This window comes from Alosa pseudoharengus, unplaced genomic scaffold (genome assembly GCF_046254945.1).
Source record: "Alosa pseudoharengus isolate Yale_2024_CS ecotype anadromous, Long Island Sound unplaced genomic scaffold, YU_APseudo_1.1 YU_APseudo_1.1_scf_8, whole genome shotgun sequence".
Taxonomy (NCBI): domain Eukaryota; kingdom Metazoa; phylum Chordata; class Actinopteri; order Clupeiformes; family Clupeidae; genus Alosa; species Alosa pseudoharengus.
Genome location: NW_027468870.1, coordinates 23606070 through 23626650, shown reverse-complemented (window position 1 = coordinate 23626650; position 20581 = coordinate 23606070). Strand labels below are relative to the sequence as shown.

General features: G+C 38.8%; 1 protein-coding gene across 5 annotated transcripts in view; it reads left to right on the top strand.

The window, feature by feature from the left end:
- bbx (BBX high mobility group box domain containing) overlaps positions 1-20581 on the top strand; it is a 41591-nt gene that overhangs the window by 6923 nt on the left and 14087 nt on the right. For 4 of the 5 annotated variants that reach the window (XM_076275028.1, XM_076275025.1, XM_076275026.1 and 1 more), the window contains exons 3-11: positions 51-219; positions 10688-10942; positions 12333-12534; positions 12634-12701; positions 13703-13783; positions 15291-15365; positions 15785-15862; positions 16372-16449; positions 19172-20033. In XM_076275028.1, coding sequence (XP_076131143.1) covers positions 61-219; positions 10688-10942; positions 12333-12534; positions 12634-12701; positions 13703-13783; positions 15291-15365; positions 15785-15862; positions 16372-16449; positions 19172-20033 — 1858 coding nt within the window. In that variant the 5' untranslated portion in view covers positions 51-60. Of the gene's footprint in view, positions 1-34; positions 220-10687; positions 10943-12332; positions 12535-12633; positions 12702-13702; positions 13784-15290; positions 15366-15784; positions 15863-16371; positions 16450-19171; positions 20034-20581 lie in introns of all 5 variants that reach the window. The other variant, XM_076275027.1, reaches the window with a different exon arrangement.

The following is a 20581-nucleotide window of genomic DNA, read 5'->3' as shown; positions in this document are numbered from 1 at the left end:
GATTGTAGTTGATTTTGAAGTGTCCTCTTTAAAGTTTCTCTTCTTTGAAGGGCCACCAGCATGAAAGGTGGAGGCCGCGGGAAGGAGCCACCTGTGGAGGGGGAGGTCAGCGGCAAACGGCCCAAGCGCAAGTGTCTGCAGTGGCATCCTCTTCTCTCTAAGAAAGCCTTGGATTTCTCTGAGGAGGAAGAGGAGGAGGATGAGGAGGAATTGGATAAAGTAAGTATATTTGATATATAAAAATAACTGTCCATGATCATACCCATGTTGTTTACACAGGGCTTGACATACTGTAAGTACTCAACTGGTAACGTTTTTTATCGGTTAGGCCTTGCGTCCACACGACCCTGATGTTTTAGGACGTTTTCTAAACTGGGATCCAGAGTGGGTTTTTTTTTTTTTTTTTTTTTTTTTTTTTTTTAAAGCGCCGGTTAACTTTTGCCATGGCTCGACATGACACTCTGCTTGTCAGAACAAACCAAACCATTTGTTTATCATATTAAAATTTATTTTCCCCGTCATGATTTCATGTGCACGCGGTATTAGCCTTTTGTGACTAAGTTATGAACTTAATCAGTTATACAGTTTAATTGAAAACTGAATTTTAAACTAGACTGCATTTCCGGCGGGAACTGCGAAAGTGTGCTTGCCCTGGTCCGGTCACCAACGTGAGCAGACAGTGACATACGCTATGCTGAACCTGGCTTGATCCAAGCATTCTAACAGTGCCTTTCAGTGTTGGAGCAGTGGCAATACCTCAAAAGCTCTATTCAACTATTGCCTTGCGGGGTGAATGCAGTTCGTTGGATTTTACCTGTGGCCTGCCTTCGAATTTAGCTTCTATGACTAAAATCAAATCAATAAAATAAAACAACAGCAGTGATTGGCTGCAAAAATAAATAATGTCACGCGTCTTGCACCTCTCAAACTGGGCTATCAGGTAACCTAGAGAAAAATTAGAAATTATGAAATATGACTAAGGCATTAAAATGCTGCTTGTTTGTCAGGATACTTTTTCACTGATTTATTTTAAAAATATGAGCTATGAGTGTGAATGTTATATATTCCATCCCCTAATTCTGTTTTACTGGTTTATTTGACAAATAATCTATATAGATTTGCTCTATAAAGACCTTATGTCTGTTTGGGATTGTTTTGAGAGCCTATTGATGCATCTCAGAATAAAGGAATGTCCACAACATTAGTGATGTTTTTTTTGTGTGTGAATGTATTTTACTTAACTCATTGAATGTAGCTGGATACTCATGAACGCATGTCTCTAATAGCCACAATAGGAGTAATTTTAGCAACACCGTATTTTGTGTGGCCCATAACGACCCAGTGGATCATGAAAAGCCTACTGTAATTACATTTATACATAGTTATTCTACTGATCTTTATACTATTCATCCTGCACATAGACTTATTCTTACTACTCTTATAATGTTGTTTCTGCACTACAATGACACTGTTCCACACTGCACATAGCTGTATGTTATGTACATATCTGTTTTATTATATTCTGTTAATACACTGCATATATCTATATTATTATTTATACTATTATAATGTTACTGCTACATCTACATACATTATTCTACTTATTGTATGAGATAACTGCTAATACACTGCACATATTTATATTTAATTCATATTACTCTAAACCACCTTCTGTAAATCAACTGTATACTACTGTCTACATTGCACTATATTTCTTGACCTGTCTCTGTATATTTCATCACCTTTCTATACTTTGCATCACATTGCATGCATACTGTAGCTACATGAATCACAGCTAAGATCCTTGGTTGCTATGAAGGCCAGTCGTTCTAAATGGATGGTTGCTATGGCCAAGGCCAGTTCTATCTCTGCCGTTGTCAAGCGGGCATATCGTAGAATTCTGATTAACCTTATCTTATTTAAAACATCTCTATTTTACTTAGCCCACTTCCATACAGTGAGTCCCATTAAGAAGTGGCCACTTAATTCACGCTTACCGTGATTCACACAGCAGCATTATTAAATTAATCTGTCACATTGCCTATGCTTACGTTTGCAAAGAAAACATTTTAATTTGATTCACATGAAACGTTACATTTCATGTACATGTTGACAATGAGTAGGCTAGTTTTGGTTGTTGGTGGTGTTATTGCATCCCTTAGTTATGCCTACAATGCAAGTTCCCTCGCGATTGGAAGCTCCTGTAGACAATAGTAGACGCATTTAAAAACATCGCGTTAGGAGTCCTTGCCACTTCTTTTAAGCTGTCACAGACTTAGGTGCTACTTTTAGGGCTAAAGTCGTGCTTCGTGAATTACTGTTAGTAAAAAAAATAGCAGTCCTAAAGTTACAAGTGACGAAGTTACGAGTGCAAGCATCTCATATCAAATGACCATGGCATTACACTAAACAACATAAATCCCAATTAGCAACATACATCTCCTCCCTATAGCTAGCCACACAAGAAATTAATGATACTAAATCTCTGCTTAGCATGCTTCTCCCATAGCTTCTCCTCTTAGCGTTCTGATATCAGAAGGGGCACATTTATGTTGACCACTACAACATGACTCATTATGTCTGTAACGTTAACTAATAAAACACTTACTTTCATAAAGGACGCACACCATCCAGCACATGGAAACCGATATTTTAGGTTCTTGGCAGAGAATGTCTAAATGTCCGTAGACGGGCTCTGTTCTTGGCCACAAACTCAAAACGTGTCTCTCTGAAGCCCTGTTTTAGAATCTTTGCTCTGAAGGCTGTGTTGCTAGGCGACATTCAAATAAACAAAATGATAGTCTTTCAGTATTAAATGTGTACTTGTGATTCCGAATGGATGTGTGTGGTTTGCAATTAGAATAAACAAGAAATAACATTTCCAATAATTTCCCATGATAAATTACATAATAATTGCACCTTCTTTACTTGTGAATCTCACACCGTATTTCAAGTAGGCTACACTAGTGAAATGTAATACAACGTTGCCACCTAGCGTTAAGATGTTAACATTAACGTGACATTGCTTGTTTATTCTTTCGTCAACTCCATGCTTTTAGGAAAACAATCTTTTTATCATAGTTCCCTCTTCAATGAGCGATTACCAACTCGTTTTTGTAACAGAGATAGCTGTTTATTGTCCCTAGGTTTACAGAAACACCTATTCATATTGATACAGGAAATCAAGTTAACGCTGCCGACCACTGTTTGTCTATTACATGGCCCAGAATGCCTTGCATGTCTTTACAACAAAACAACCCAGTAAAACCTAATTTCCCGTAAACATATGAATTTGCATACTTGTAACATTTTTAATAATACTCTCCCATCATGACATTTAACAATAAGGAAAAAATGTAATTTGAATACCGTCAATGTGAAAACAACTCTATTATGTAAGCTATATATAGCTACTGTTCTCCTTACTATTTCAGTTCGTAAGTCCATACTATCCCATGGCAGAGCAAGGATTTCATGATTGGGCAAGGCTGCCTAGAGACATTGTGGCTCTCCAGAGAGATTGTGCATACTTGGAAGCCATTGTGATAGCAGTACAACTGCAAATGTGAAAGGTGATAGTTACCAAATATGGATGGGTGGTTTGCAAAATGATGGAAACTTTTGGAATATTTATTTTAGCTTATGCACCCTCACACTGGAGTCCCCAGTTCATATACAAAATTTGGTATCAATATGTGACAGTGTTCCTGAGATATGGACGACTTCCTGTTTCGGAGCTTCGCCGCCGATTTCGTTTGGCTGTGACGGGCAAACACTTTCGAAAATCAAAAATCCTTCTGGTAATTTTTGTGAGGCTTGGTCCAAGGATAATGTACGTCAAGTGTCGTGGCGTTCGGATCAAATTTGTGACCTGTGAAAATGTAGTTTCGCTTTCTGTTCAATCCAATATGGCGGACGAACGACACGCCCACCTGACGTCATCTTCGCGACCAACTTACACCGGTACTGACCGGACGTTTTAAAGTTGGAACGGTGTCTCTGTCTCAAAGGGCCTAGGCGCTAGGGCTGACAAAAAATTAGGGAGACGGGAAAAATAATAATAATAAAACTTAAGAAGAACAATAAGTGTGCTTTGCAAGCACACTTAATTAACGGAACCGCGACTTCAACAACGAGGTACATACCGAATTGTGTATCGTTACACCCCTATCTAATAGAGGGAGTCTTGACAACAAAGAAATTCAGGAATTTTCAGTGTGCAAAAACTATTTATTTGCTGAATGCTGACATATTTCAAAATATTCATTAATTAATTTCAAATATACATCTACCGGTATGCTAGCCTAGAAATCTAGACGCACCTAGGGCTAGTCTAGCAACTCTCTGTTGGTTTGCAAGCTGGAAAAAATTAAACTTCGATAGGGCCAATCACATCGTGTATAGAGACGTTAGGCAGGCTTAACATAATGATTGATGGCAGAATTTTGGCTTAAATTCCCTGCTACTTGAAAACAAAGAAGATGGATATTGCTGTTGGCGAACAGCGTGACACGAGTTAAGCTTTTTTTAAGTTGGAAAAAGTTAGAACTAGCCAACTAGCTCCGCTGGAAAACGCATGGGAGTCATGAGTTGTAGCGCTGTCCTATTGCGTGCAGAGGGAATTTGAAAGACAATCGATTATCCCGCCCCTCGGACTGAGCACTGCCAACGGTGAGTGCTCAGACCCTACATTTTAATGTGGGTCTGGCTCGTCAGGCTACCGGTATGCAGCATTTACGTATGAAAACAAGAATGAATGATTTGAATGAATGATTTGAAAGTAGGCAATTAGCCTATATAATATTAGATCTTCAAAAATGTCTGATAGCCTAATTTCAGGCACAGAAAATGTTCTTGCTTTAAGCCCTGTAATAGCCTAACCTATGTGTGGTGCTACCAACTGCTTGACACTAGGCCTATAGATATGTTCCTAGTGTCTATGTTATTTCACACAATGTTAATTTAATGTTTCAGTAATTAATAATTTTTAGTGTTGGATATGTAAATCCTTTTTATCAACTCATAGGTCTAGCCAATTATACAGGGGAAACATTGATTCATAAAATCTGACTAAATCCATCCTATAAGGGTGTCTGGGGAAACCTGTGTGGGCAGGTGACTCCAAGCCTATGGACTTTTGAATAATATTCAAAGAAAGGTTAATCAGAACAATAAATACCGTTATTAACCAGTTATCTAAAATGGAAAATAGCGTTTTCAACAAAAATGTTGTTCGTTTCTGTTTTTTTCCCTGAATAAAACATTTTATATACAATTATACTAGTGCAGTGCCAGTACCAGTAGCATAATTACATGCCTGTAGGTAGGCCTGCTTTAAAAACAGAATGATAGGGGAAAACATCATTCCAGCTAAGCATTCAATAATGAATATTGAGTATTATTATATTATAATATATTATAATAAATGTGCAGTAAGCAGAATGCATGGCTGCATGTGACATTTTTTGACATAGGCCTAACAGCTGAGCATAAACATATGTTTAGCCTAATTTAATAATTTGATGATAGAGAAGACAAACTAACTGTCATATGAAATTTGCAACGATGTGACTTTGCAAAAACAGTCTCTGGTAGCCTATAAGTGACGTGTGGCATTCTGAAGCCGTCTTTAAATTTGGGACTAGGGCTGGGTGATATGGACCAAAACTGATATCCCGATATTTTGGGGCTGATTGGCGATATAGATATATATATCGATATTTTAAAAAAAAAGAGCTAAGTGTTTCGTATTCACTCAACACAACCATTTTGAATTAGACTGATTTCAGACTGCTCTAACACAGCTGTGCAAAAAAGTGTAAATAATAACTTATAGGCCTACCAATACCAATAGGCATAGACTACAGCTGCTCTAATAAAGATGTGCAAATAACAAAAGACCAATAGGTCGACCCTGAATGACAACACAGGCCTACTGCACAATGCAATATTTTGGACACAAAGTTTTCTTGTCACACAATGCCGTTTTTTCGTAAGGGTTTGATAGGGCCTAGATGACAAGCAAATTTATGATGGCCTAGACATGTGTGACTTGCTATCGATAACAATTAAATAGTTTTAAACAATTAGGGTACTTAAACACTGTAACTGAGTCACTCACCAATAGAGTGTGGTAGACACTACCATCATTTTGTACATGTTCATTAGCATTTTTGCATGTTCCGGTTCATAAGAAAAAATCCCTATGCGCGAATGAATGGAGTTTCAGGAATCATAAAAAATTATGCCCCTAACTGTCCCCGCGTGCATATCCTTTTAATAAAATCAGCGTGTAGGTTGTCTCCGTGAGGACTTTAGATCTGCTATATCGCTAATGCAAGCACCCACCCCATTAGTGTATTTAAATTAGCTATGTACCAAAAATGACATTTTACAGTGACTCGAAGAAAAGCTGTAAACAGTGTTGTAAGGCTGCGTGCACAAAACCGCTTGGAGTTCCAGTGGAATTTTGATTTCACAACGAGAATTCTCGGTCTAACCGTTGCTGTGCCGACAATACAGTATGGCCAGCCCAGCACCAACCTCTGATCACGGTAAACAAAATCTTACTCTGTGTCCGTCATGTTTGAAAGGTTGTAGTGTTGCGAGGGAGAACGTGCACACAGAAGGGGCGCAGTTGAGCAGAGCTGCGGCTGTGGTCTGAACACAGAAGAGCAAGTCGCTTTGATAAAATTGCCCATTATTAAACATATTATATCGGTATGACGATATTGTTTCAACTACATATCGATTTTAGAAATATCGGTTGTAGTCGTAATACCGATATATCACCCAGCCCTATTTGGGACCAAGCTTGGGATCTTGCAGTCATAATTGTCGTTTGTGTAATCAAAGTCCAAAGACAGTCCAAAGTAGCAGTAAGTCTGTCCACATGGTCAAATGAGATGAAAATTGACAAGTGGTCATTCTACTGAAACTGCTCTTCTGTCTGTGATTGAAGCATTGAGAGTAGCTAAGTCCTCTATCAGTAATCAGTATTGATTCTACTAGATTTATCTGCAGCCTTTGATACTGTTAACCATGACATTCTCCTTTATACACTATTTGAACTGGGAATTTCTGGGAAAGCTCTTGACTGGTTTGAATCTTACCTTAAGGCGAGACACGGCAGGTGAAAACATCGTTTTTTCATGCACTGGTCAATTTCGAGATTTTGAGCTAGTATGTTACCTTAGCATGTATTCTATCACACTACTACAACAAAAAAGTCCGATTTACACATTTAGGTGTTTATTTCATTATATTGTGTCTACTTGCGCCTGTATATTTATCCTAAATTCAGCAAAAGTTAGCATTCTAACCTTGCATGCATTCCCGCGACTGTGACCCAAAACATATTGTGTGTAGTACCGTTGGAAAGCTCTGTTTTTCCTGTATCACGCTATGTGATCCATATATGGACACTTCCTTTGTATCAGCAACCAATCGCGAAAGTTCAAAGACGAGTCTAGGCTGAGAACGGAATCTCATTGTCTGTCTTTCAAGGCTGTTTTCTCAAAACGAGTTTCCGCTCCCACTCTGAGCAAGGAAACTCCACTTCAGAAGCACTTACATACACCAAACTTTCTAGACTTATGCCTAACTATATTTCGAAGATATTTACAGAGGGGTTTGTTGATATATTATTCCTAGCCTGACTTGCATGACATTTTATGCCTAAAAACGATTTTTTAGGGCTATTGACATTATATTCTGATTTACAGGATAACTAAAGTAGATATTCATTAATCTGTAAATTTTTCAACATCTATTATCTGAACACAATGAAAACATAATTTTGAACCTGGCTGTATCCAATGCTCAGGTTTCTTGTTTTAAAATGTATGCAAATTAGCGCATATTTAATGAGATAATGTATAATTTGCATATGTAAACATTAAATTACAGAAAACTTGTAATACATTTTTTTCTCATATTAATGTAAGTAATCAACTGGGTAAGTTTCATAGTGATATCTGCTTGTTAAAAATGTTACCCTATTCACCTGTAGAGTCTCGCCTTAAGCATATTTCAGTCTGGATGAAAGATCAGCACCTTCAGTTTAATCTCTCAAAAACTGAGCTTCTGGTGTTTTCAGCTAAAACGGCTATTCCCCAACAAATTAACATCCATCTTGACTCATCTTCACTGACCCCAACTAGATCAGCACATAACTTGGGCGTCGTAATTGATGACTGAATTAACTTCGCTGAGCTTAACTCCTCAATTGAAAAATCATGTCGGTTTATCCTTTACAACATTAGGAAGATCAGACCTTTTCGGACACAAGATTCCACACAACTTCTTGTACAGGCCATGGTTATCTCTCATGGTTATACCAAGCTGGACTATTGTAATTCACTGTTAGCTGAAAGTAATTGTGGGTGGATATAATTACTTGACAAAAACACAGCAGACTTCGGCAGAATTCCAGATATCCAAGATTCAGGCTTCACTTTACAATAACGCGCGTCAAGGGAGAATAGGCTACAGCCTTCAGCTCAGAAGCATCGATTACCATTCTACCAACTACTACCGGAGGAGACTGGCCTTTTATGCTCAATTTGCAAGGGTGTGGTTCAAGAGGACGTCATAAGTACAACGTCCTGTGATTGGCTTTCTCTTCCTGCCGTTCAGTCAGCCACACCCAGACACACCTACACACACCTATTTGCCATTAACATATTAGGCAGGCTCCTCAGGTAGAAATGTTATACAGGATGTTCTAAACATTCTTATACTTAAATCATTGTGTTTGGTAAAAATGATACAGTTAATAACACAAACATATAATTCAGCTAAAGTGAACCCTAAGGTCTTTGTCTACCCAAAGACAGAACAAAGGAGCTTGTGGACAGATGGTAGGAGCAAAAGGTGCCCAGCCAGTGGGGAATATTTCACACCTACATCTGCATTGAATAGATTAAAGCAAGAAAGAGAGAATACACTTTCAATGTAAATGGAGCTAAGCCTCCATCTAGTCTGGGGCAAGAAAATGTCATAAAAATAATTCCCATCATAGCTGGCCTACCTGCTTTGTAGTAAGATCGTTGCAACTGATTTAGAATGCTGCAGCACGCCTGGTCTTCAATCAGCCAAAGAGAACACATGTAACGCCTCTCCTAATTACTCTCCACTGGCTCCCTATAGTGGAATTCAATTTAAATCTCTCACTTTGGCCTATAGGACTGGATCTGCTCCCTGCTATCTTATTTCAATGATCAAGATGTATATCCCCAACCGCCCACTGCGGTCTTCTGATGAGTGTCTGTTGTGTCGACCAGCCATAAACGCTAGGTCAAATTCAAGACTCTTTTCCTCAGTGGTTCCTTGTTGGTGGAATGAGTTGCCCAGTGCTCTCGGTTGATAGTTTTGGGTCTTTCAAGAGGGGTCTAAAGGCATATCTGTTCAACATGCACTTATGGTTTGTATATTATAGTATTTATTTATTTTCATTAGGCTATTGATTGAATTGACATTGTTGTATATTATTGCTGTTCTCCTTGGTGTAGTCTTGCCAACTTTTTAAGTAGTTTACTGTTAAATTTAACTATTGTATTGTTGTTATTTGTATATCGCTTTGGACAAAAGTGTCTGCTAAATACCATAACTATAACCATAAAATGGCCATTTTAAAAAAAAATTGCATATTTAAGAAGTATATTTCAAAAAATATTCCTATGCTCCTGTAATAGTTTTGACTAATGTTACTGCATACATATGGCCTAATAGTCCATATGTAACTGTGAAAAAATCCATGAGGGATTTGTCTAGCATATTGTTTGAATGAGAAGCACTTGAAAGGGGAGATGTTTTTTTACATTTGGAAGTTATGGCCGTTTTCAGAGCCTTGTAAAATGGGAAAATACATCTGATATGATTGCATATTTCAAATCTGTCCGCCTGCATGTTTTCAAGCACCTATTTTCCAGTAAGCACTCACTGTATGAATGGAAGAGAGTGGACCAAGATCAAATAGTTTGAAAAGAAACTACACTAGGCCTACAGTATTGCCTACCTGATTTGAGTTTGGGTGCTAAGCCAAACTTCGAGGTCGTTTTTCCATTAAGCGATAATCCATATATTTAGAACTGGCAAAAAGGGCAATCATTTGCACATAAACCTACTAGAAATGGCAGCAAATTATTAGCATTATATCATTATGTATCTTATATTGGAAACAGAGGGTGGGAATATAGGCTACTAATAAAGCAGGTGCACCAGCAAGCAGTAGCCTACAAGACTTTCTATTATTCTAATATTCTCATGAACTTGAACTGTCAGTTATATGGTTACTGTATATAATTATATAGGCCTATTTAATTAATGATTGTTACGCATGAAGGTGAGATTAGAGATTAGTTTGAATAATGACGTGAAGCCTCTCTGAACTCCAAATATCAATTCAACACATTACTTAAATGATACAATGACATATTTGTATTTATTTAAATTCACTTCAACAGAGAGTTCTTGCCCATTTCAGAGTCCCTACTTTGACGTAGGCTACCTTCCCGTTATCGTTACTGCTTCACCACGAAACTTGCACCCCATCAGTCTAATTTTAATGAGTTATGGGGCATACTAAGCCCCAGAAGTGAGAAAGTTTTTTTTGTTTTAGAACTGCATAAATATCCTGAATAAATGAAATGTGTATGATTATGTTGTTATTACTTCATTGACCCAGGGGACCGTGCTGTGTGCACAAAGTGGAGGACCGGAGGTGGTGTGTGGGGCTGTGGAGGAGGGTGAGGAGGACACGTCTGAACAGCGCGCCCGTCGGCCCATGAATGCTTTCTTACTTTTCTGCAAGCGCCACCGCTCTCTAGTTCGTCAGGAGCACCCCCGTCTGGACAACCGTGGGGCCACAAAAATCCTAGCAGATTGGTGGGCAGTGCTGGAGCCCAAGGAGAAGCAAAAATACACAGATATGGCAAAAGAGGTTGGTGGGCCCCCTTCAGGCTGTCAGTAGAATTGCAGAATTACAGGTTAAAGCATCACAATGCAAGAATTGTTTCTGTTTACCCTTTGTTGCAATGTTTAACGTACTGGGTGCCAATGTATACCTAAGAGGGTAAGAGTCAAGTTACGTAGTTCAATATCAGGCATTCAGGGGCGCACATCATTAATGACAGAAGACTCCATTCTGCCTATTATAAGTCAGTACATTGGGCTGCGTTAATTCTCAACTTTTGGGTATTTCTTGATGTAATAGCCTATTAGAAACTCTGTTGGAGCATTTTGAAAGCACATAAGTGCATTAAGACGTATCTGATATTAGAAATGCATTTGACCGCACTAGGACAAGGTAATCCGGCTCATCACAGCATAGTCGCTTACATTGTAGCATAATGTATTTTCTCTCTTTCCCCTCACACAGTGTTTTTGCATAGCTCTACTTGCTGATGAGGTGCATTCAGTTTTTCTGACTCACATGTACATTTAGATAAAGTCATTTATTCTTCACACATTAGTGTGTTTTGGTGTGGGCATTAGTGCATTGGTGGTGGGGATCTGCCGATATTGGGCGGCGAATGGCTGCCAGGCTACCGATCAGACGTTTTTCCTGCCAGTGGGTTAATATATATATATTTTTTTTATGTAACCGTCATGAAATCTCTAACAGCACTGGCACAAACTGTACTAAAATGAAAAGAGATATGGCCGTGTGAGTGTTGTGGTACAGTATATTATGCATTTCCTCTCCAATAACACCAAGTATGAGGGAGAAGACTGTTTTAATGTTGTTAGTGTGAAAAGTTACATTTTTAATGACGCTTTTATTGTCAGCAGAACCCCCACACCCACAAGGGGGTGTCCTTAGTTTTTCCCCTTTGTCCTTACTCTTAGACAGAAGGCAGTGGTCTTAGGCAGTATTCTCCTTTATTTTTCTGGAGAGAGGTACAGTATCGATAAGAGAATCTATAAGAACCCGTATTGATTAGCAGTATCAGTATTGATACCGTTATCGATAAAATCCTAACGAGACCCATCCCTAGACATCCCTCATAGCGGTGCATAATATGACTGCCACACTAAGTGACAGAAGATGAGATGCGGTCAAAATGATCAACTAAAATGTTAGATTTTAGAATAGTAGCGTAATTGTATGAATGTGAGATCAGAAATCTATGCCCTTAATAGAGTTTTATACACTGCGGTGACTTTTCAGGCTGAAGAATTGAGATATAATGTAACTGAAATGTAATATGGAAAATAAACTGACATAGATTGCAAGAAACCTAGTTCAAAATGACTCAAATTGGTGTTATTTGACTTAAAGGGCATCAGTGTGATATTGAATAACTGACTGTAACTTGTCTGTGTTCTAGTATAAAGATGCTTTTATGAAGGCGAACCCAGGGTATAAATGGTGTCCAACTACCAACAAGCCTGTCAAGAGTTCCTCTCAAACAGTTGGCAATGCCCGCAAAAAAGTCTGGTCTTTCCCCACCAACCCCACGAAGGACCCTCCTGTTGCCAAAAAAGTGCCCAAGACTGACAACAAGCCACAGCTTAACTTTGCCATGGCAGGTATGTTGTTGTTTTTTTATTCTCAAGTGTATGTTTGTTTTATGAATTGTGTTAGTGTTTTGCACTTTGTGATCTCTTGTTCTCACCTTGTGTCCACAGATCCTACTAAAATGGGGGGACTAAGTATGCTGCTGTTGGCTGGCGAGCATGCTCTGACTGCCAGAGAGGTATGATTTCAGATATGTTGTTTTAACCATAACTAACACTACAGGTATTAACAGTCTGATTTTGTCTTATCTTTAATGGGAAAATGTGATAAGATAGTGTGGTTAATTCAAAGTGCTGTGTCAATACGTACAAATATTTGAATTAAGGAGGAAGGTGACTAACAAGAGGTTTTTCCTGATTTAAACCAAATAACAGAGTAAAACCCTGTCCAGTAGTTCACTGCTCTTCATGTTTTAAAACAAAATCCTTGGAGTGATTGGGTCTCTGCTGTCCTTTTTTCCTATTTTCCATGTTTACATTTATGAATTTAGAACAGACCTCTGTTGTTAACATACAACTCAATTTGTAATTCTGTCTGCAGTGAAAATATGTAGGCTTTACTTTCTAAGGAAATCCCATAAAGCTCTACTCTATCCACATATTCTCCTCTCTGGATTTTGAGGGTGGGCTAAATTGCATAGTGCACATTGGACTAATCAACAGGCAGTCATCTCCAGTTCATTACACAATTGCTAAGGTTTCCTGCTGCATCTTCTTTGTTATTGTTGCCAAAATCATATGTTACTTGCTAACCCATAACTAAATACTTTAGGTTACACTTTACTTGACAGTATCGACATAAGAGTGACATGACACTGTCATGAACGTGTCATAAATGTTTATGACATAATGCTTCTGTTATTAAGTGTCATTCGTTTTTTGTCATAACCCTAATAAGTTAGAAGTGTTACCATACTTTAACATACCAAAAACATTTATTGGTTTCAACACGGAGAGCTTTTGAAAACATGAATGGCATCTGCAGGTTGATTGGAAACTGTCCAGTTTAGTTTTAGACTATGCTTAATCCCTCTATGGGAAACTGTCTGACAATGTTTTAATACCAGATGGAATATGGTACAATAAGGAATTGGTATATTAATTGATTGAAATATCTCACGTAAACAGTGGTAAGAAAAAAAAGAAGAGATTTTGATACTTTTTGTTTTTATTTGTACAGCTGTCGTCTAACACGTCCCCCACTGTTGACACAAATGCTACGAAACACAATGGAAAATCTGCCCTCTTTCAGCTTGCTGAGGTAAGACCACCCAGATTATGGTATCTGCATTGTTTGATATTGGTAAGACTCAGTCCACATACATTTGATAATATAGCATAATAACTGTCCTCCCAAAGTGTCTGTATGCAAACAGCCAAACATAGCTATAATATTGAAATATGTGAAAAGTTCACACTCTTAATGTCATCCACAGGACATTCATGAATGAATAATGGTTGTTGTATTACTACCTTAAATATAACCTTAGTGATTTCAAGTATACACTGGAGAGATGTTAAATTCCTAGTGCTATAGGTTGGCAGTGTTTCCCATACGTTGACTAATCTGTGGCGGGGCGCCACAAAATCGAAACCGGCCGTCACACATTAATGTTCCATGTTGTACTATTTAAATTAAAGATAAGATAAAATCCTTTCATTGAGCTGCGCTTTTTACGCACGCAACCATTCCTTGCCCCGCCCCGCTCTCTCTCGTAACGAGCCCGCTGCCCCTCCTCTGCATGTGCATTTAACAAAACATTAACGATTGTTGAAGGATTGTTGTTGCCACATAGACCCATTGCATAAAAGACAGCGGGCTAAATTGACCATGTTAACTTGGCTGTCTCATCACAAAGAAAGTAGTAGGCCTACATTGAGGAGACTAAACTAAGTTAAGTTATGCACTCAAGCAGTATCTCAAATCTAACGTTAGAGTACTGTTTGGATGTCGAGTTTAGTATGCTTACTTACAGCTGCTTGTCAATTTTGTTACTCATGCAGGGCTCATTTTATTGACTCTGACACTGAATGTTTGCAAAATTCCGATGTAAATGGAAAAGTATTTTACAAGACTCAAAAGTGCTTGTCCCAAGGAGAAGTACAAACCTTTATTTTAATTAACTACATAGAAAACGTTATGAATTGCATCCACACATCAGCAGCCTTTGTAACTGTGTTAAATCGCAAGGGTTCCCTCACGAACGTCTGAAAGTGACGGACACTCAATTAGACCTACAGTTGTCCGCCCGTTGTCCAAGTCAGCTACCGCCACAAATTGAATCCAATTCTGTGTGAAACACTGGTAGGGGATTTCATAGAGCGACCAAACAATCAAGTCTATTTACTGTCAAAAACAAAATCACTTACAAATGAACCTTTGAACCTCCCCCCCTCCCACACACACACACTCATCATGGGTGCAGTGGCAACAAATACCGACACATTCTTTGATCATTCCTCTTTGTTGCTGTGGCTGTTTATGATCCGATCAGCAACGTAACATACAAAACGCAAATCCTTGATGAGTGCACCAACAAGTACCAGCAAATTCTTTGGTCATTCCTCTTCGTTGCTGTGGCCGTTTATGATCCGATTAGCAACATAACCTGACAAACCACAAGCCCTTGATGTAGGCACTCAAATACCTACACATTTTTCAGTCAATCCTCTTTGTTGCTGTAGTCATTTATTATCTGACACTAACTCTTGTTCTAACTAAGGACAAAGCGAAACAGAACATTTCATCAAGTTTGTGTTCTTCTCAGATATCCTCCAACACTCATCGATCTCCTGCGGAATGTAAACAGGAAGAGAAGAGTCCACTGGGAAGTCTCACTGAGGTGAGTGATTTCAGAGCGAATTTGAATTATTAGTTAATGCTAAAACTGTTAAAAATTGTGGTTGATTGTGGTTCGTATACTGGTCAAGGCTGCTGGCTAGCTTTATGGTCTATGCTGTTACCTGTTGTGGGGATTGGAACAGAAAATACCAGCAGCTTCAAAGGCCAAAACCTACCAATATGTCATAGGCAGAAACTACTTAGTCTTGGCATAGATTTCCCATTACAGCCTTGAACCTGTCCTGCATATGTATACCTTGCCTTTTCGCTGAACTTGTTTTACTTTTGATGATCATGATGTGCCTACTTTTACACAATTACACAAATCTGACCTGTTTTTATTGTTATTTAAAACACAGTAACATGACTTACTTCTTGTTTATGACACTTGAAGTTCTGATTTCACTCTTTCTCTTCTAGTCCTCTGGAAGTTCAGTGCCTGGTCCACCAGTCTCACCCAAAAACTATGCCATGTCCCCTTTATTTCAGCTAGCAGAGGTAAACCTATTCACACTTCAAAGTAAAGAATTGTGGACCTCCTGAACTACAATTGTTCTAGCCTCAATGAGTTAATTCCAAAATAGTGCGTGCTGCTGCAGTCATCACTGACTTTCAGTGGCTGCACTGATGAATCTCAATTTGATGGCTAACCAATTTAACTCCACATTGGGACCCTATTAAGTTGTTGATGTTAAGTTAAGGATGTTGATGTGTTGGAATATGTCTTTAAGGCTACTTCCATATTTGGCAGCAAATATAATTTTGTTTATTTCAATTTTAGTTATATATCACTCTAATATATGAATCTGTCCCAAGACACTTTACATAGCCCAACTTGAACATGAAACCGAAGCACCAATGAAATAGGGGCAAGAAAAATGTTTCCTCCAACAGCAAAACCCCTTGAATAGACCCATAAGGCTCATAAGGAAGGGCCCATATAACTGGGAGATGAGAGAGATACATGTGTAGAATAGAGGGTGATTGATACATTTTGTGTTGAGCAGATTTCCTCCAGTACCTCCAAGCCCTCTGTTCTTGATGGGAAACAGTGCGGACAGTCAGCTCTCTTCCAGCTTGCTGAGGTATTCTAGACCTGTTCTTACTACCAAAACACTTTTTCGTTCTCCCAAAGTTATTGGGTCATTTCATATCAATCCACCTAGTCTCGGTTAACCTTCATAAAAAAAGAGAAAAAGTATGTCAGGTACTTCTATACCAGACTTGTACGGACGCATTTGAAGTCTGCTTGCGAGACCGTATGGAACAGTCATTCTACTAAACCATGCTTTACTAAAACCTAGCATAGCTTTTACGCATTTGCACTTGTCTGTTATTTGAACTCCTTGGCAAAGTGAAACTAACTTCACCATGGTGTCAGTCAACGACAAGGCAGTTATACGCAGTAAGTTACTTTCACTATTGACTGACAATGGGTTACCATCAAAAACATAGGCTGGAAAACACTTACCCTAATATTTTTCGAATGACTGAATAAAACAATGTTTATCCTGCAGAGGAGTTGCTTATATCTTGTGATAGTGCGTCTTTAGCTGTGCTCTCGCCTAATCACCGTCATTACAAATTTGCAAATGCATTGTGAGATGTATTTCATAATATCTTTATTCTAATTATGTTTCCCATTGTAGCCTAATCGTGTAATTTCTAATGTTTTGCATGGATGTGTGCTGGTGCGCGTTCATGGAGGATAGAAGGATGGTGCGTTGTGCACCTGCCAATATGACTGTTGACAATGCGCTCTTAAAATAACATAACTCGCAATAGACTTCTGACCAGGTTTTTCTTGGTCAGTGGCGTAATGCGTTTTAGGTGGTGTACAATAGCGATTTTTAGACAATGCGCTAGGCTACTCCCTAGGTTGTTAATTACCACACCTCTGGGCACATTGTTTAAAAAATAGACGTGCAAAATAAGAAAATAAACTTTGCGCAGGGTGGAAAACAAGTTTTACGCCATGCGCCAGGGTGCAAAATAGGGGCCATAATTCAAATAGTTTGGAAACTGCTACCCTTTGAAATTAATTTAATTTTAAGCATTTTGTTGAACAAACTTCATAGTCCAACTTCCGGCATTCGTAGTTCCTTTGATATGACATGTATATTTTTGAAACCTTGGCTTGGTTTGGGTAACTTTTTCTGTAGAATTCAAAGATTTAATAAGATCAGGTATACTATTTTTCTACTGAAAATGACCAAACTTTCAAACTGTATGAGTGCCACAGAGTGAGACACTAAAATTATTTTGTTAAACAAAAATGATTTTGTTTTGCAAAAACAAAAATGATTTTGTTAAAATATTTACAAAATGATGTCAATTATGCAACTATGCAACATTCAGATGCTTCACATTTGCATATGAAAACATGGAGTGTGTGTGTGTGTGTGTGTGTGTGTGTGTGTGTGTGTGTGTGTGTGTGTGTGTATAAACAATATAATATATAGGAATTAGGGCTGCAGTGCCTACAAATAGCCTGAAGAGGGCATAGCGGGTCATAACTCTGGCCAAATGAGTATTGATTGCTTTCATCAAACAAACATTTCATATTTGTTTATGTTCAGTATTTATCATTTAATTTGTCAACTTTGAAGAAACTAGAATAAGACATGTACATAATTCCACATGTGTTTATTAATCATTTTGATGAATCTACAATGTAAATAGTCATGAAAATAAATGAACTCATTGAATAAGGTGTGTCCACAAATATCAAATATATTTATTTAATTTTGGATTTCTCCATGAATTTGGCATAGAGCGAATGGTGTATTTCAGGATTATCTGAGAGGTTGACCTGGGATTTTTCACTCTGTGATTTGATGGACCCTGATTCAAATCATATAATTCCATGATTACTGTATATGAATACTACTACTAATAATAATAATTAACAATTTTATTTACAATTTGTATATGATACAAATTATTATTTGATTTATTTTCAGATAGCAACAGCAGATTTTGTAATGATATCTCCTAGGGGTGTGCATCTCTCCCTTATAAGACGATTGGATACAGTACGTATCTAGATGCATAAGCTATGATACGATTCAGAAACGATACGTTTTAATACAAAATGATTCAGTGCGATTCGATCCGATGTGATACGATGTAATAGGGCCCAAAAATGCAATACAGTTCTTCACATTTGTTTATTTTCACATATTATTTTCCATTATATAGTGTCTAATTCTATTAATAATTATCAAATGGGTATGCATGTCATTGGGTTTATAATTTCTCCAAAAGACACAAAGACTTGACTGGATTGAAAGACTGAACAAACATTTTGATATCAAGAACTTTGCCAAATATCTCTTAACGAAATCACTAGGCCAATTAATAGAGATCTATAAGTTCATGTCACCCCTATACTTAGCTGCTGAGTCAATCACAATAGTTTAAAACTCTGTGGTGTAGCTGTAGCTTTTGCTAAATTTCGAGTGCCACGGGGGACCTTTCATAAGCTCACTCTTGTTGGAGAAGGCTAGACACTCTGTTGATGTGTGTTAGCAAATCAGGGTTGGTGTTATGATTTTGAAAGTAACATAATTTGTAACGTTGGGTCTTCCACTACGGCTTTAGACCGATTTGTCATTTCACAGTACATTTAAATCGATCCAGGGGTTTGCCTTCCGATGTACTTGCATCGTTAACGTTCAAATCGCATACCGATAGGTATTGGTGAATCTTTACACCCCGTAATATCTCCACATTCAGACAAACGTAACAGTGAAGTTTATGATTAATATATTTCTCCCATATGTGACACTGCCTGTGTATCTGCAGATGTGCTTGGCTTCTGAGGCGGAAAAAAGAGAGGCCTTGTCTTCCCAGCCTGCAGGTGACCCGGCTCCTGTTTTCTCTGAGAACAGTTCCACAAACATGGATCCCATGGATCAAAGAAACTCCCCAGACCTTCCTCAATCCACACCTTCCCTTTCCTCCTCTGCCTCATCTTCCTCCTCTGCCTCCTCCACCCCAACTGACAAAACACCACCACTGCTCAGCCAGCCGAAGAATGTGAAAAAGAAAAAGAAGGACTGCAAAGAAACTCTCAAGGCTGATAAGACTCAAGGTTCTGTGAAAAAAGCCCCCAAGAAGCGGCAGTCCTCTGAGTCTGACCTGGACAGTGTCATTGAAGCTGTGGCTAAAGGGACCTGGGGTACGGAGGAGACGCCCACGAAGAAACCCTGCATCCCAAACAGTGACAAAAGCACTCCCCCTGGGCTACAACATTCACCAAAGAAGAAGATGAAGCCTAAAGTGAAGAAACCACTCAAAGCAAAAGAAGAGGCCGTGGAGGAGGAGGACGTACAAACAGAAGAGAAAGAGAAGGAGGAGGAGAAGGAATCGAAAGGGGGGGATAGCGAGCCACAAGATCTTCCTGTGGTGAAGGAAGAGCTGCCAATCTGCCCTAAGAGGGAAGTTGAGGCCCCTAGCATGAAAACAGACTCCACTCTTCTGGGAAAGGAGGACATGGATTCCCACAGCCCACTGGAGGCCCTGGTCAAATCTGAGGAGAGAGACACCGAGGCCAAGTCTGAAAGCTGTGGCTCCAGGAAGTCAGAGAGAAGCTGCAAGGGGGCCCTGTACAAAACGCTGGTGTCAGAGGGGATGCTAACATCACTGAGAGCAAATGTGGACAGAGGTGACTGCCCCTTTTGTATTAATCATTCTCACCACAGTTTATTCATTGACACAATGGGTCCTTATTTAAATGACAATGAATTTAATGTGACTTAACATGCAAAGTCTAAAGTGTAACTGAAGTTTATTTAATAACTTGGCAAAATGTATTTGCTAATTCTATGAACCAGAAATGTCCTAAGCGTCGGTGTGTCAGCTCAGTTCTCCCACATGCCACTCGATAACTTTATTTCATGCTTGAGACACTTCCTGTTCACTATCTGACTTTTCCGTCCTTGCAATAAGGGGCCCAGTGTGTTACTTCTGTGTAGAGTTTAGATTCTCTGCCCGAGCCCGAACTTGACCCGACCCGACCCGACCCTCGGGCCGGGTCGGGCCGATATTTCCAGCCACTATCCTCGGGCTGGGCCGGGCCGGGTCCTTGATCAAGCTTGCTTTTTTTTTCTTTCTAATCATTAGCCTACTTGGGTGGGGAGCTAAAGCTATGCCATAGTCAGACTCAGAAATATTTTATATTTATCAAAGTAGGCCTAAGTAACAAGTGTATAC